Genomic DNA, 16,193 nt, shown 5'->3' on the forward strand with positions numbered 1-16,193 from the left:
GAAATGCCCCGAGGCCATACCCAGTGGCACTTTAAAAAATAGCGCGACATGTTACTCCCGCAACGCAAGGGGACGCTGGAGATGAGCGAGTGTACTCTCCTCCTCTCCCACCGTCAATCCAACGTTCGCTCACTGAAGTGGACAAGGTGGAGCACAATGCGGGAGGAACTTGTTCCCGCTTTTTTAAAACTGCGAAAAAGTAAAGGCTAAAGAAAAAAGCAGGACACCACAAAGTTTTAATTCCACACTCGGAGTGTCTCGTACACTCTAAGACATATGGAACTTCTGTTCTCTCGCATAGCACTTAGAGCCAATCGCAGAAACCTACGGAGGGATCGCTCGGCGAATTACGGGGCAGATAATATTTCTAAAGGGGTCGTGCAATAAAATAGATATTCACAGGCCTAATTCTGTAAAATTGAAACCTCAGACATCCTAAATTCCAAATATCACGGCGAAGTATTGCGTTCAGATATTATAGAACATGTTTTATAATCGTTTTTCTTGGGTTGCCTGGAACGACCATACGACATGGTTGGCCAGCTTGAGGAACAAACGTCACAAGAATACGTGTGTAAGGTTGTGGATCTAGTTTACTACATTTTGTGCTTTAATAATAACAAAGGAAGTTATAGAAATAGGAACGCATTTACTGGCGTTCTAAAACTAAGTTTTGTTTTGAAACACATCCGAGATTTATTTTGTCCAGCAACATATCGCTACGTCGGCTCTTGTCGTTTGAAGATCGCTGCGCCTTTTCTGTGTGTGAAAGGCTTAGGTGATGGTGTGTGCTCTGCGTCGTTGGCGTGTGTTGTGTGCGCGCCCCAGCACTCGCCATGCGGACCGCGTGCGTCGTGAGACAATAGGCACAAGGTACGATAGAGTGAACGACATTCGGTTTCTAAGTTGCCAGACGACCCACAGTAAAGAGCGGCCTGGTTTCCAGCCTCTGACTGCGATGGCCCAAACGACACTTGCAGGAGCCAGGGTTACGTGTGTTTCGATCTTTTTCTAACCGGGACAATGACTTGAACATCGAAGGACGGCGAAGCGTTACCCGGAGAAAGAACGGACACGTCCCTCGAACCGCAAGCACCTCGCCGAAGAGAGCTCGCGACGCGTTCACTGTTGGTGCCGCCGTCGGCTGATGGCCGGTCTCGTAGTCGACAGAGAAGTGTCCGCATAATGCGCAAAGCCGAAAAGTCGGTTGCCCTCGATTAAGCGACGCTGAAGCTCGGGGAGGCCGAGCCGATCGCATACCTTGCATCTGAGGAAAGTATCTGGTCGCCTTTGACTTTTACGTGTGAAGTCAGAAATCAAAACTTTCCGATTGGCTGTCTTGTTGTGACGTAGTCGTAGAATCGAGATGCAAGCTCTCCAGAAAATTGAAATTGTCGTTTTACACTAATAAAGGAATCCAGGCAATAAAAGGCTCGAGGTACACCTAAGCACTTCTGATGTGGCGTGAATGCGAAAGCTTGTACGACGCTCTTCCGCTCCCTTCTTTCGTCGACGGTCGAGCAAGCGCGCTGACCTTGGGCGTGGAGGGGTGGAGCCGCTGCCTCGCGGACACGCAGCGCCATGGGGCGACCGTCGTTGAAACTTACGCGGAGCGGTCGATGGGAGCCTCGTCGACGCGTGCCAGCCATTGGGTCCGAAGCCGAAATCCATCCGCTTAACTCCGCTCTTTTGGGATCGGGGAAACTAGGTACCCTTGTCTAGGCTTTTCGTGTGGTTCATAGCTAGGAGCTGACTTCACTTGGAGAAAGAGGTGAAGCTGGTGCCGTTTGGCGCGGTTTCAAAGCTGATGACGTCGGCTCGCTCCATGGGACAGTTAATGCTTTCGCATAAAAACGAATGCGCGTGGGCTACGTAATAAATGACCGGTAATCCAAATTAGCACTTAGCGCAGAATGTTCGAAAAAAAACAACGTTTCACGACCTCCTTGAACAAAACTAGAAAACCTTCTGCAATAGTAGCACTTAGCATGGAGGTTCACCGTGCTAAGCGTCACATCGCAGGTCGTTTGTCGAGGATCAGACGCATTATCAGCCTCATTTTTCGCTGAGTACATGCCTTAGATTGTAGCAATTGGCTCTGCCAAGTGCTTCGCTCGAGAGCATTCGCTCGAGATTGTTTAAAGTGTGATTATGTTTAATTTACACCATCGTTTTTGCGCACTTACCTTCAGATCAATGAAAAATTACACACTGCGGGGAAACGAGAATAATACCTGATTGCAAAAAAACTGAAATATATATTTCAAGTTTCTTGGTAGCCTTTAATGTGGCAAAATTTTCCCGCCCAGTTGTTGCCTCACTTTGTTTATGGACACCAATTTTTTTTTTCCACTGGGTGAAATACTCGGGAGGTGGCATTAGCTACTTTTATAAATGGACAAAATGAACGCTTGTTTTTTAGTTCATAGTACACCTTCATGTAAATAATAACGAAACTTTCAATTTGACTCTTTATTTCTTATATGCAATGCTTTTTATGGTGGTTCATTGTTTATATAGTCTTATTTAAGAAATAGTGTTTGGACTGTCAATATATAAAAAAGATCGACGATTTGGAACACATCCTTTTTTTTATCCGAAAAAAAAAACAAAAAAAAACAACAACCTGAAGACAGCAAACACATCTGTACACAAGCAACTCACTCAGTTCAAAAATGATAGTCTGGCTTCACCTGAATGTCACTCTATTATATGCCACCCATCATGCTGTGCAATGAATATTTCAAGTTCGAGGGCTACACAAATCCGTGTGAGGGTCGCCTGCTTAATTTTAGAATGTGTGTTATGAATAAGTCAAAATATCTGTGTCTTTCTTTTTAGTGAACACCACCCAACTGCGTAAAGATGAAGAATTGCACCAGTGCACCTTTCCGATCACCTATCTTACCGAGGCGTATGAAAGAGTATAATCTTATTATTTCTTTAATTAAAAGCATAGACGGAACTAGAAAATAAATGTTTAGAATAACGAAACTTTATAAAAAGCCACGTTTGTGAAACGAAACTAAAATAATTAAAAAATAAATAGTGTAGGGATACACGTTTTTTTAAAGTTATCCCTATATTGGAAGATGCATAAATTATGTGTGGCGACACATATAATATACGGAGTAAAATGCATGAGCTACAAACATTGCTCCGGCGTTAAGTTTTTTATTTGTCGTTACATGTTCAGAATAGTTCCTCGCATGTCCTTTCTGATTGACTCTGAAAAAACTAAACTTCTTAGCAAAACGTCCGCTGCGCTATGAAGCTTCTCGCGTTTTTCTTTTCATGTGCGTTCCAAATTGTCAACAGCTATCAGATATACTTATTTAACTTTTTTTTTGCAAAGCTAGATCCCATTTTCTGTTAGATACCAAGGCAATCCGAGGTTGACCTGCGAGAGTACGGTGACTTTGGCGGACGTGAAAAATAATGTTTTTAACAAGCATCATGCAATAGTAATTACGTGACCTTGCGCAGGTGCGAAACTTATTCCGATATAAACGGGCAGTGTAATGGGATAGATCCGCAACGGCAAGAGTTTTGTTCCTAGTGGTTCGGGTTGTGGTGTGCAAACAGACTCGGCCACCCATTCCCTGCCTAAATATTTGCCTTAATTACGATTCAAATATGTTCCATTCTCCGCATCATTGCGCAGGAGAGTGGTAGACTTTAAGAAAAGAGTGCTTCATTTTGGAAGAGAGCGCAAAAGAGTCCACAACGCGATCAAGCAAATTTCTCCAATTATTTCTAAGGTCGAAAACAGTCTTACCACTATGGACGCCGTGATAGGTCCTCGGATAATCCAGAAGTAAGATTTCGTGTCATTTGTTGTCCAGCAACTAAAGTGGCAGACGAGAACAAGAACCAGCATTATTTTCCGAAAACAGCGACTGGACGAAAACAGTTTGGGTGTCATATACTTACTACGTGTCTTCAAGCATTGCTCTTACTGCTACCCAAGGAACAAGGAACAGTATCGGAAGCCCTGCAAGTTTTATACAAAACTTTTCAGAGTTACGATGTGGTGATGACGTCAACAAATTGGCGAATGGCGTCTACAGAAAATTTAATATATACTTACTACGATAAGAGTAACCCCCACACTTGACCTTCTATATTTTACACTGATCTTTGAATAAATTCGAAGCGCAATGTACTATAAAACCTTTCTCAATAGAGGTGTTCAACTTTTGATGACGCTTGATTAGCGATATCTTAAAAGTTGGCGTATCTGAATACTACTATTTTTAGAGCAAATCCGCTCGACAGGTCATTGAAAACGAAGTGCAATACTCTGAATCCTTCCGAGGATTCACAGATACGAGAAGCACCGGCTAATCTGTCAACGACAATAAGTGAGAGATACATTCACTGGAGCAGTGAGCATAAGAAAAATATAACTTACCCCAACCAAGAGCGACGTATCTTATAATCCCCGAACTGTCCGTGAAGAAGGCGAGGAAGACGAGGTTGTGCAGGTACAGTCCCTCCATGAGGATCCAGCAGTAGTTGGCCATCAGCACGTAGTGCCAGAAACTCGTGAACACCTTGCAGTCCACGTTCTGAAAGGCAGAAAAAAAGCGATATGTCAATTTTTTCACGACACGCTTTCTACTATAAAGTGAGCATTTCGCAGAGAAAAGCTAATGAACATTTGCAGACACGAACACCGTGTGGCATATGTGTCTGAATGACCAGGGAAATGGTTTTAGCAATCAGGCGAAATGCAATACTCTGCCATATTTCATTTTAAATGTATCTGCACCCGACGCTACAATCCAACGCAGCCCTACATGCAACGCCAAAAGTTCATTGTCACGGCGCTAGTTGTTTTGGCGTGTTGCCTATCCCCGGCTAAGCCTATCATCACCCAAAGAAAAAGCGTAGTATCACGGATCATTTACTGTTTCCGATGAATTTGGTCCGCTATAGCAAGCACATGAATTCGATGGGTGATGGGACACTATTTGAAAAGTTTAATTTGATCGAGCACCTAGTGCGTTTGTTCACCCCCTATAGGCGACCACGTGCTCTTGCTTGCCCCGACCTCAACGAATGAAAACGCGCGCTTGGCCATCTCGTCATCTTGCGTTGCTTGGGCATTATCCATGTTGCCTTTTGATTGGCAGGCTCTTACTGGCGTGCCGATACGCCAAAGACACACATTTTAACACTTGTTGGCCGCATAGTGTGGTTAGAGTCACGGACAGCTGAGAGGGAAATTAAAACACCTCCGCATTTGAGAAAAAAAAAAAACGCTTAAATCATATTCATATGGCATTCACGAGTACGAATACGAGTCGATGTTGGCTATGAGAGAAGGTAATAAAGGGGAGGTTGGTCAATCGTGTATACTCGCTCGGGACAAATTCGTCACAGACTCTTTGGAATATCAGTCATATTTCAGATTGATGCGCCAAGTAGCCACAGCGGGGCATTCAGAATAGCGCTGAAGCCCGTCCTTCCAGACGCGCTTTGTGTGAGGAGGGAATCATGACGTAGTATACAGATACCTCAATATTTCCGCGCCTTCAGCAAGCCTTACCCGTGCACTCAAAAAGCGCTGCGCGCTCTCCCTCACAAGGGGCACGCGCAAGGCAGTTGAGACCGTTCGTTGTGACATCGGACCCAGCAATTTGTCGTTCGTTTTTTTTTTTAGCCTTATATATCCGTTTGGTTCAAATGCTCGTGATATTCCAATTCACAAAACCAAATATGCTAAAATTCACCTCTAACTCGATTTGAATACAAGAAATGCTTTTTAACGCCACTTCCTAATCCTAAAAGTTTGTCCGTCCTTCCCTCCTTCCGTGCGTTCGTCTATCCGCCCTTCCGACCGCGCATTTTCCGCTAAATTTAGTGAGGGGAAGTGCCTTCCCATGACGTTACGTGACGTCCCTTGACCTACAGACCTTGAGAAAATTAACGGCATGGGACCTATACATCAACTCAGTTTCCCCGCTAAATTCAGCGGGACAATTCACGCCTTGTGGCCAGAACATCAATTCAGTTTCCACGTTAAATTTAGCGGGAACTTCCACGCTTTGTGACCTAGCAACAAATGCAGTTTTCCTGCGAAATTTAGAGGGAAAAATAAACCTCACGTGATCTGATGTCACGCGACCCAAACTTCCATTCACATTCTACGTCAAATTTAGCGGAGAAATATACGTCACGTGAAAGACCCATTCACTCGCCAATTTCCTATAATGCATTTGATGCACTAGGACTTTGAAGGGAAAGGTCGCTGCCAATCTTTTCAAGCACCTCTTCAGCTTCCCTCCAGGAAAAGCAGGGCCTGCTGGATCCGGGGCATGTTAATATTGTTGTGCCACCTCTGCGATTGCGGCTTTAGCTCATAAGAACAGGGAATCAAAAATCGCACAGCAAAAAGACGCGAACGTATTAACCATCGCACTGCGTTTGCTAAACTGTCGGTTACTATAGTGTACAAAACATTTTTTTTTAATTTACTAAGAATAAACATGTTCTTATTTGGGTATAATAATTTTTTGTATTTGCTAGAGTGTTATTATTTTAGGATATCGCTATCATAACAGCGGGATATATCCTTGCCTGAGCGCAGCTGTAGATATTTGGCCTGACCATTGGTTTCTCTATGTAAATTCTGTTTGGTCTTTTCTTAGGAAGAAGGACACGAGGTATTCACCATTCAATTTTCATAAATTATGTAGATAGTAAATCTCCTAGTGAGTAAAAGTATCCTCAAGTACTCTAGTACGTCAACAGGCCAGACCTCTTGCATTCACCTCGTTTCACGTTGAACTTTCTCGATACCCTCTAAAACCTCCAAACAGAGGGGCGATGACTGTTTACCGCTCTTTGCGTGCTCACAAGTGCTCTCTGACACCAATATTTCCGAGGGTAAAGGCGTTAAAAACAACAGTCAAGTAAAAGAAACGAACAACAAGCGCTTTGTGTTCTTCGTTTCTCTTACTTATCCTTTGGTTTTAACACTTTTACCCTCGGAAATGGGGGATGACCAACTAGCCCAAGTTCATACACTGTTAGCAAGTGCCGTGTATTTGGTGAATATTTGGGGTGAAAAACACGCTATTTACACAAATTACCATAAATTTACACGATGAGTAACGGATAATACGTTCAGATATCATGCGAGGTTGTAAAAAACGTGTTTTGGTTCGGTCATACACGCATAACCGTGTAGCCGACCTCGATAACACGCATCGCCTCCGGCGACGACCGCGGCATTGCCGGCTATCGAAGCACCGGAATGCTTGGGGACACACTTAGAAAGGACCGTCGAGACAAATGCCGCGGAAAGAAACATGTCTCGGAAACAGATATGCACCAAAAGCAATTACGCCATGTCGCGGGACGTTGGCGAAACCCGCGCTTACCGTGGCTCGCCGCCATTTTCTGGTCGATGGCAATGCGGCTTCCCTCATGTCGCCCATGTTTGCATTTAGTTTAGGGCTCTTGATAATAGTTTCTTACACACCACAAATAAAGTCATGGGTCCAATTATTCGTTCAAAACAGTTAAAATGGATATAAAAAGCGTGTCTTCGATGTGAACACGTGACATTGCAGTTGGTTCCGTTTTTGCTTCAACCTTCAACTGCTTCAACTGCAAGCGATCTGGCCCAATCTGGCCGATCTGGCCATGGCAAGCGCAACGTCGATGTACGGTGGAAGCAAGAGCCGGTTGGCTTTCGTTCTTTTTGTTTGACCGGAGAAATTTCTGGCAGCCGCTATTGTTTTGGTTTGACGGGACGCGAGAAGCTTCGCAGTTTGCGAGCACATAGTGAAGACGTGACCGGAGAAGTGCCCCTGTGATGTTCCCGGAAGACGGAAAGTACCATTCGTCGTGTGTGTTTTGAAAGCGAGGGGAGTCACGGGTCCACGAGTGCGCAACCACAAGCCAAGGTTCACGACAGCGCTGCGTTCTTCGGCGATCTCGTTCTGTTTAGGGCAACACGGCGATGCGAGAAAGGGCCGAAACGTTCGTGGTGTGTGGTGCGGTGCTTGTAGGTAGAAACCCGCACTAACGCGGAGCTCATATTGGTTGTTGTGGGGTTGCGTTTGACGGGTTTAGCCCCGTCGTCGTCAGCTGATCCGGTCCAGCTGGTCGGGGAGGACGCAGCGAGCGTTCTTAAAAGTAAATCTTCCTTCGTTCCGTTTCAAAATGTGGAAGATTCCCGACGCATACCGTGAGTAAAATGCTGCGGACGTTTTCAACAAAATTAAGTCGTTTTAATTGAACAAGGGACTTCGGATAGTTTCCCTAAATCTGCCGTTTCTATGCTTCGTGTCGTTAGACTGCATTTGCACAGCGACGTGTTCGCACAGCGACGCACACCGCTCGAGTAGATGATTCGGTCCCGCAAACGACCGGTTATACAGAATTTCAGGGAAACTTAAGTCACCACCGATGTTTTCCTGTAAATCTCGTGTGACTCGTGTGAGTTTGTTGCGCTCATCATGCGGTGTGAATAAACTAGGGCAAGATTTTCTACCTGCCCACAGATGCATGAACTGAGACCAATTTTTTACGTAGAGAACATAGTGGTTTTTCTTTACATTGGGAAGAGGCCCGAATTGGTCTCTTTTCCCTCTGGCACTGCCCCAAGTTTCAAGTTGCAGTTTCAGTAGACATACCTACTAACAGGAACAAACTGCTCTAAAGCAGGTAAAAGACTGGGAAGTCAGGACGGTGCGGACACCGTGTTTTGCGCTTCTCGCAAGGTGACTGACGCTTTTGCGAGGTATGCGGAATATGCAAACGATTTTGTTATGCCCTTCGTTTGCGTCTCCAGAAAAAAGAATACGATTATTTACAAATTTAGGCGCAATCACAAGCCAAGATTTACGATAACAGTGCGTTCGCTTCGGTGGTCCGTGTAGTGGTATTATACGCTGCTTTCTGCAACACCGCGTCATGACGAAGAGCTGGAACGGTCACGGTCTGTGCTGGGCTAGCGGTTGACAGAAACCCGCATCGCCCGCATCGGCACCGAGTGCACTTGGGCTGTTGATGCTCGAGCCTTTCATACGCGGCTTGTCGCCAGCTGATCCTGCTGCTCGACGGTGAGGAAGCGGCGAGTGTGACCTCTGAAGTAAATGTAAATCCTCGTTCATCCAGTTATCCAGTGTCAAAGTGTGGAAGATGTCCAACGTGTACTGAGGGCGGGAACTACGAGCGTTTTGCCTTGCTTTTATAACCGAAACCAGAGCAGCGGGATAATTGCCTTGCGTACTCCAAAATGACGCAAGCAATATGTTTCAACAGGTCGAGTACGTCACCGCGGATGTAGGCGAGACTGTGCACTGTTTAAACGCTTGCAGTATCCACGAGTGCTACCAGAAAAACGACGTCAACAGAGAAGGAGCTCGCGATTTTAGCATAATGCAGTGCCACGGGCTCGTGAATTTTCAATGTGGCTTTAGAGAAATATTAAAAAAAAACAAAAACAAAAAAACGCATCAGCGCCACATTAATGATCACGAATAACACCGGTCACAAACTCCCAAGCCTCACCGCTTCGCTCGACACCAACACGACATACGACAACAATCTGCATCAAAACGCCCCAAAAGTGAAGGCGTCTGCTCCCGTACGCGTACTACAACTAGCGGAAGTGAAGTGTTGGGCGGATGTCCTTCACAATAATATATATAAAAAATGCCTTGCGCAAGTATAATTTCCATTGATTATTGAATACGTACTGATAAAATCCCAATCATTTGTTTTCCTATCTGATTCAAGCGAGTCGGACTGCTCATAACACTGGTCGAGCATGAAAATAACAAAAATTTGAACTTTTTCATGGCCGGTTTAAGATTTATTGTTAGTACATCGTTGTTTTTCGCAAAGGACTAATTTTACAGATTTTGCCTCCATACTTTTTAAATGCAAACAGTTCTTACATACGGCTGTCCATTGTGCGGTATTTTGTGTCTTCTTCTATAAATCGGTAACGGTCAGCGACCAACGAGCTCACCCGTACATGTCAAGCATATATACGCCGCGGGGAGAGCCCGTTGTTAGTAGGAAGTGTCGGGCGTAGTGTCGGTGTTGTGTTTGTGTATGTGCCGCTGCTGTGTCCTACGTGGTGCTCGTGTTGTCTGTGATGTATGTAGAGTAGCGGTCTACTCGTGATAGTTCCCAGCGTATTAACCGACTCCTGCTTTTTTTTTCATTGGTTGCTAGAAATCGCACTAGGTGGCGCAAGTTACCGTCCGATTACAAGAGTTTGCTTGAGCAATTTATCCATGTAAGTTCAATATTCGTTTTTTTTTTTTTGTTTTTTTTTTGTTTAGCGGTTTTGTCGTAGCTGCCGACGCCACCGACCGCCGACGATGCACGTACGTACCTTTGCACGTAGCTACGTATGCCGCTCGGAGACTGTTTACTGTGCATAAAAGACATCGAACGAGAACGAACGCGTCCTGTATGCTTTCAGTTCGGCTGAAAGGCGCGGCTGGCTGGGCTCGTCCCTCGCCTGTTCTCGGCTGCTGGCCGCCATGTTTCATAAGCAACACGTTGAACCGTGCTTCTCGGAAGGCAAACACGGTGTAGCGTGTTAACTTTACACAGCACCTCATGTGTAGACGAAAAACACAGATGGCTCCGTGTAAAACGAACACGTTTCGACGTGTCCGCTATGGGACAACGGTTTACACGTCTGGGCGTGTTATTTTTGCTAACAGTGTACCCTTCCCTGACACCATTTTGTATTGTATTGTGTTGATGCCGAAGGCCTTCTCCTCGAGACTTATGGGTAAGTCGAGTTTAATCAAGGGATTAACGAGTGTAGAAAAACTCGAGTAATTTAACGAAATGCATGCAATGCTGAAATACGTTAGTGAACTCCTGCTTAGAATGAACCGAGCGCAGGCATCAATATACACGTCACTAAATGAAGCTACGCACAACCAGGAATCTATCAACGTGTCTATAACTGATATAAAACACGCGACTGTTCGAGGTTAAACCTTCAATTACTACCATGACTCAACTTAGCAAGAAACTGTCGTGACACTAAACTTGAGTGAAGATGTTCAGAAAGACAACTGGGTTCTGAGGTTCCGTCTAGATGATGCAAAGGATCATTCAAGGTGGGATATCTAATCTTATGAATTTCTGACTGTATATCAAAGTGGGGCACGAACACAGGAAATAAGTTTAAACATGATTAGGCGGTCGCTGCGTTTTCAGGTAGTGGATAAAGACATTAGTAAGGCCCAAAGAAACGGTAAATTGTGTCAGCTAAAGTATCGCCTAATAATCTTAAAATTCGCTGCCTACAAAGTAATATACCAGATTATGCCTTCCAGATTATCTTTAAATACAAATCACGTTACAATGACGGAGGACTATTCAGTAGCAACACGTCATGCATAAAAAAAGGAATCAGAATTGGCGAAAAAAGAAACGCCACTTTCAAATTTAGCCACAATGAATCCATATTTAGAATAGACGGCATGCTTTTGATTCGGAGAATAACAGTGCGAACGGAATTGTTCCCGTCGCATTACCAGTAGTGGACGCGACTAAAATTTGTTTGTCATTATATTTTAATTCACCTTTTGCAAGTGGGCCATCTGGGCCACCAAACGTAGAATTACACGCCGCGAGGGAAAGTGTCTTTCTTTCACGTGCCACAGATGTCTGAGTGCGTTTTTCAAATAATAAAAGTGTAATTACAAAATGAAACAAACTGTGCTCATTTGTGTTTCCTATGTATAATTAATTACGTTATTGTTATAACGAACACTTGGCTTTCTTGGAAAGTGTGTCGCTATGAAGTGTTTGAAGGACCCAACAAATACAAGATTTACAGAAACGACAAACAGGACTGGTGCGGTGGTTGTGTTTCAATTGCCGGAGAAGGTGACACTGAGCGATTTCGCTTGAGCACAATCAGTGATTTCAAAATTGTTTGAGTGTTTATAGGCAGTAACAATAAACGGTGGATTATGAGCGCTTGTTGTAGGATATCCTTATCCTCGCCATTCTTTGTTTGAGCTCTACGCCTCTCCTGAAGTATCGTTGTGATGGGCTAATATTTACACAGACGATATTCCAGGTGCGATTTATTCTTCATCATAGATCAGTTACTTTGTTAGCCTTTGTATAAAGCTTAATCTGAATTAACTAGTTACTAAACACAATGTTACATCATTAACAGTAAACGTGTTGTATTTGTTCTCAACCAACCCAGAGATTGCAGCACCAATATTGTATTTTTCGATGAACACGCGTAAAGAAAATACAAGATTATGCCAATGCTGACAATGTGAAAACTAACCATGCCCTTCCACCTCTTTTATTTAAACATTTTTAATATACTTCTTAAATCGTCGAGTAAAACAAACTCCAATATTTCTAAAAATAATATGCTTGATAACCAACAAACACACTGCCATAAAAAGGGCTCCTCAAAGTTCACGATTCATGTGGTTTAACATGCACTTCCAACGCCTCAAATAGATAAAGATCCTATTTCGTAAACATCCTTCTCCAGAAATTATTAATGTGAAAGCAATAATTCTCCAATAAAGCTAACCGGCGTTGTCAGCCTTTGAAGCTGCGCCAAACGGCACCTAAATTCCCCTGGCCCATAAAAAGAGGTCTGCAGTCTGCAGCATTGAATTTATGAATAAACCCCCCATTGGCTGACGCGCGGCATACTTTTGAGGAACGCCATCCCCCAGAGAAGCCCTCGTCACGGCGCAGCGGCACGGCCGCCGGTTAGAGGGAAAGGGTGGCCTGGCTCTGCAAAGCACCCGGCCCCAGAGCCTGCCCGTGCAGTCTCCGTATGGGTCCCCCGGCGGGGATCAGCGCGGCGCGCAGCTTGTAGGAATACGCTACGCATACGAATGCCTTCGCATTCCTACACATTAGCAGTTTTAAGTGTCTTAGTAGTTTTCAGAGCGCAGCTCTTAGGCGTCTGTTTCCGTGTATAGCGACGTCGCCGTCGGCGTCGGCGCAACCACCCCCCTAAATTTAGCGGGAAATTGAATTGCTTTTGGGGTCAAGTGACGTCAGTTTTCCAGCTAAATCTATCGGTGAAACTGAATTTGTTCATGGGTGACGTGACACAAAGTCACGTGACGTCGTTTAACCCCTCTAAATTTAGCGGGGGAAGTGAATTGGTGCCGAGGTCACGTGGCGTCAATTTTTCAGCCAATTGTAGTGGGGAAACTGTGGGAGGAGGGGGGATACGGAGGAGGAGGAGAAAATGAGGACGAAGGAGGACGAGGGAAGAAGAGGAGAAAAAGGAAGGGAGGAGGAGAGGATGAGCAGGATTGACATATCCTCCCCTCCGTACCCTCCCCTCCTCCTCTTCAAGAGCTGTGCTCTAATTTTGCAGAAGAGATTTCGAAACGTCTTATTTTTTATACATTCTTTTCCAGCGAATGTGCTCGCTTGTACATTTGCATTAATTACATTACAATATTAACCTTAAAATGCAGGCCTTTCACCCTTGTTGGTGCTAGACTGGTGGCACCTGATAAAACCAGTTTGCCCTACTGACGTCGAACTCCCGGTTAGATAAGCTGGTAGAGCGCTCCACTGGAAATAGGGAGGTCCCAGATTCGATAACAGGAGAGGGCGGATTTTTTCAGCCGCGCACAAGTCACCTACCGTTGCTTGGAGATTTGTATTCGTCCTTTCCCCCCTCCTCCCCCCCCCCCCTTGTTCCCCTTCTCCAGGTATTATTTTCGCCATTCTCGTTCAGCTTGCTTGCACTTTTGCATTCATTGAAATATTATAATAACCTTAAAATGCAGGCCATCCGCCCTTGCTGGTGTTAGACTGGTGGCAGCTGATAAAACCCGTTTCAAATACTGACGTCTAACTCCTCGTTAGCTCAGTTGGTAAAGCACTGCACTGGTACTGGTTAGGTCAATGGTTGAATAACAGGACCAGGTGGACTTTTTTGGTCATGCACCAGTCACCTAGCTGTGTTTGGATATCCGTGCTTTTCCTTTGTACCCTTTGTTCCCCTTTTCCAGGGTTTATTTTCGTCATTCTTGTCCAGCTCGCTTGCCCCTTTGCATTTACTGCATTATCATCACAGCGTGTTTCGTCCCTCGAAGTTCACCACCTGTCAACACCGTTGAACCCTTCATCCCATTGATAAAACCCATCGAGGAGGCCAAATAAACAGTTTTCACTGAATAATTGTCTACAATGCTCATTAACAACCCTAAGCATTTCGCGAATATTATGAATAAAAAGTATATTCGAATTTTACACCTGAAACCCCAATCGACAATAATCTGTCCAGCAATGTATGTGAAGAAGTATAGAATAGCGTGTTTAGTTGTGTCATTCACTAGCAACAGCATCCTATATAACTTGCCGATGAACAAAGCTGATAATTTTTTGTGGAGATCCTATTTTTCTTGATCAAGTTGTTGTTTCTCATACCATAGAAAATCTAAGATTGATATGTTCAGCGGGATTGAATGGGGCTAATTCTACATTTCTTAAAGATACTGAAGTTTTTTTTCTATATTTTAAGCAAAATGTGCAAAAATCAATCCAAAATGCTGATATGCCTTCAGACTGTAAGGCAGGGAACGTGGTATCCATTTTTAAGGCTGGCGATAAACATTCCTTGATAGTTACATCCCAATCTAAAGAACCAGCGACCCCTATAAGGTTCTCGAGTATCTCATTGCCTTTCACCTTGTCAATTTTTTAGTATCGCAACATTTTTAGTCCAGTCGACATGGGCTTTTAGTAACATACACATGCGAAACACCGCTCCTGTCATTCACCCGTGATCTTCATAATCTGTGATCTTCACCGTAAATCCCAGGCAGACTACATTTTTTCTCATTTTGCTAAAATTGTTGATAAAGTGTTTCAGCAACTTCTGCTTCACATACCTTCATAGCTTAATGTAGACACTAACGTTCTTGAATCAATTTAACATTTTCTATCTAATTGGTCACAATTTGTCACTGCCAATAATTGTAACTCTTCATGTGTCTTTGTTGCTTCCCGTGCTACCCAAGAATTTGTTTCAAAGCCGTTGATTTCATTTATCATTTATAATACCGACCTTCCAACCAATATTTCCTCATATATGTGTATGTTCGCTGGCGATATTGTTATTTACCGGTAAACGCAAGATCAATATGCTATAGCTATACTCTAGTACGATGTCAACGCCGCCTCCCGTTAATGTCACCTATGATCAATGAATCGCGGCACTAACAAATGCAAGTACCGCCGCCGGCAATATGAAGGTGAACGCCGGACCGTCGACCGCTCCGTGCTATCAGCGCCACGACGTGGCTGCCACGGCAGCCGCTTCATGGCGCTGATAGCACGGAGCGGTCGACGGCCCAGCGTTCACCTTCATATCGCACACGACTGTACATGCGTGTGTCTCACAAGTATCATAAGAGGAAGTATTACTTCCTCAATCAAGCCCCAATAGAGTCAGTACTTCCGAAGAAGTATTTTCGATGTGCACATAGCTTCTATCTGTTCATCGAAAACCCATGTTTTATATATAAACGCTAATGCTAATCTCGGGTTAGGTTTCCTCAAACGTAATTTTTGCTTGGCACCCGTTTCATTAAAGTTTCTCTTTTATACAGCCCGAATTCGTCCAAAGCTTTAGTGTGTATCTTCTCTCCGGGATCCCCGACAAGAAACTGTCATTCTGGCATTGGAATTTCTCGAAAACAGATCTGCTCGTTTTATTATTATTAACTACCCATGCATGCAAGCACCACCAGGATGAAAACCACCCTAACATTTCCACCATTTCTCAGCCGCCAAAGATTCCTCACGCATCGTTCATTTTATAAAAGTTACTTTAATTTCATCCTATGCAAGCAATTAATCACCTCCCCCCCCCCTCCTCTTTCCTGCGTGTGTGTCTTCGCACCTCAATCATCAGCACGAGGCCGGAGTCCCAAATTTGGACGATGCAACGCTTCATTTATCACTTATCACCGTGCATCCCGGGACTGGAACCACAATTGCTATCCTTACGGATACCGAACGTTTTGGAACTGTCATTAATAATATTATGCTTCTTTATTGTACATAACCTGTAAGTTTTGTTGTATATTTGTCAATCGTTTTCTGCTTTCAACCTCTGAAATGTCTTCGAGCGCTGAGAGAACAATGTGTGAAATAAATGGAATTAAATTAAACTTCTTCGGAGA

At 44.2% G+C, this 16,193-nt stretch overlaps 1 protein-coding gene across 1 annotated transcript in view; it reads right to left on the reverse strand.

The window, feature by feature from the left end:
• The window catches only part of LOC120841722 (parathyroid hormone/parathyroid hormone-related peptide receptor-like), an 88,503-nt gene that overhangs the window by 11,182 nt on the left and 61,128 nt on the right, over positions 1–16,193 (reverse strand). Inside the window, exons 6-8 of the mRNA XM_040212684.1 lie at positions 4,415–4,571; positions 3,934–3,994; positions 3,779–3,848 (exon numbers count right to left, since the gene is read on the reverse strand). Coding sequence (XP_040068618.1) covers positions 3,779–3,848; positions 3,934–3,994; positions 4,415–4,571 — 288 coding nt within the window. The remainder of the gene's footprint in view (positions 1–3,778; positions 3,849–3,933; positions 3,995–4,414; positions 4,572–16,193) is intronic.

Source organism: Ixodes scapularis, unplaced genomic scaffold (assembly GCF_016920785.2).
Source record: "Ixodes scapularis isolate PalLabHiFi unplaced genomic scaffold, ASM1692078v2 PGA_scaffold5__190_contigs__length_132052651, whole genome shotgun sequence".
NCBI classification, from domain to species: Eukaryota; Metazoa; Arthropoda; class Arachnida; order Ixodida; family Ixodidae; genus Ixodes; species Ixodes scapularis.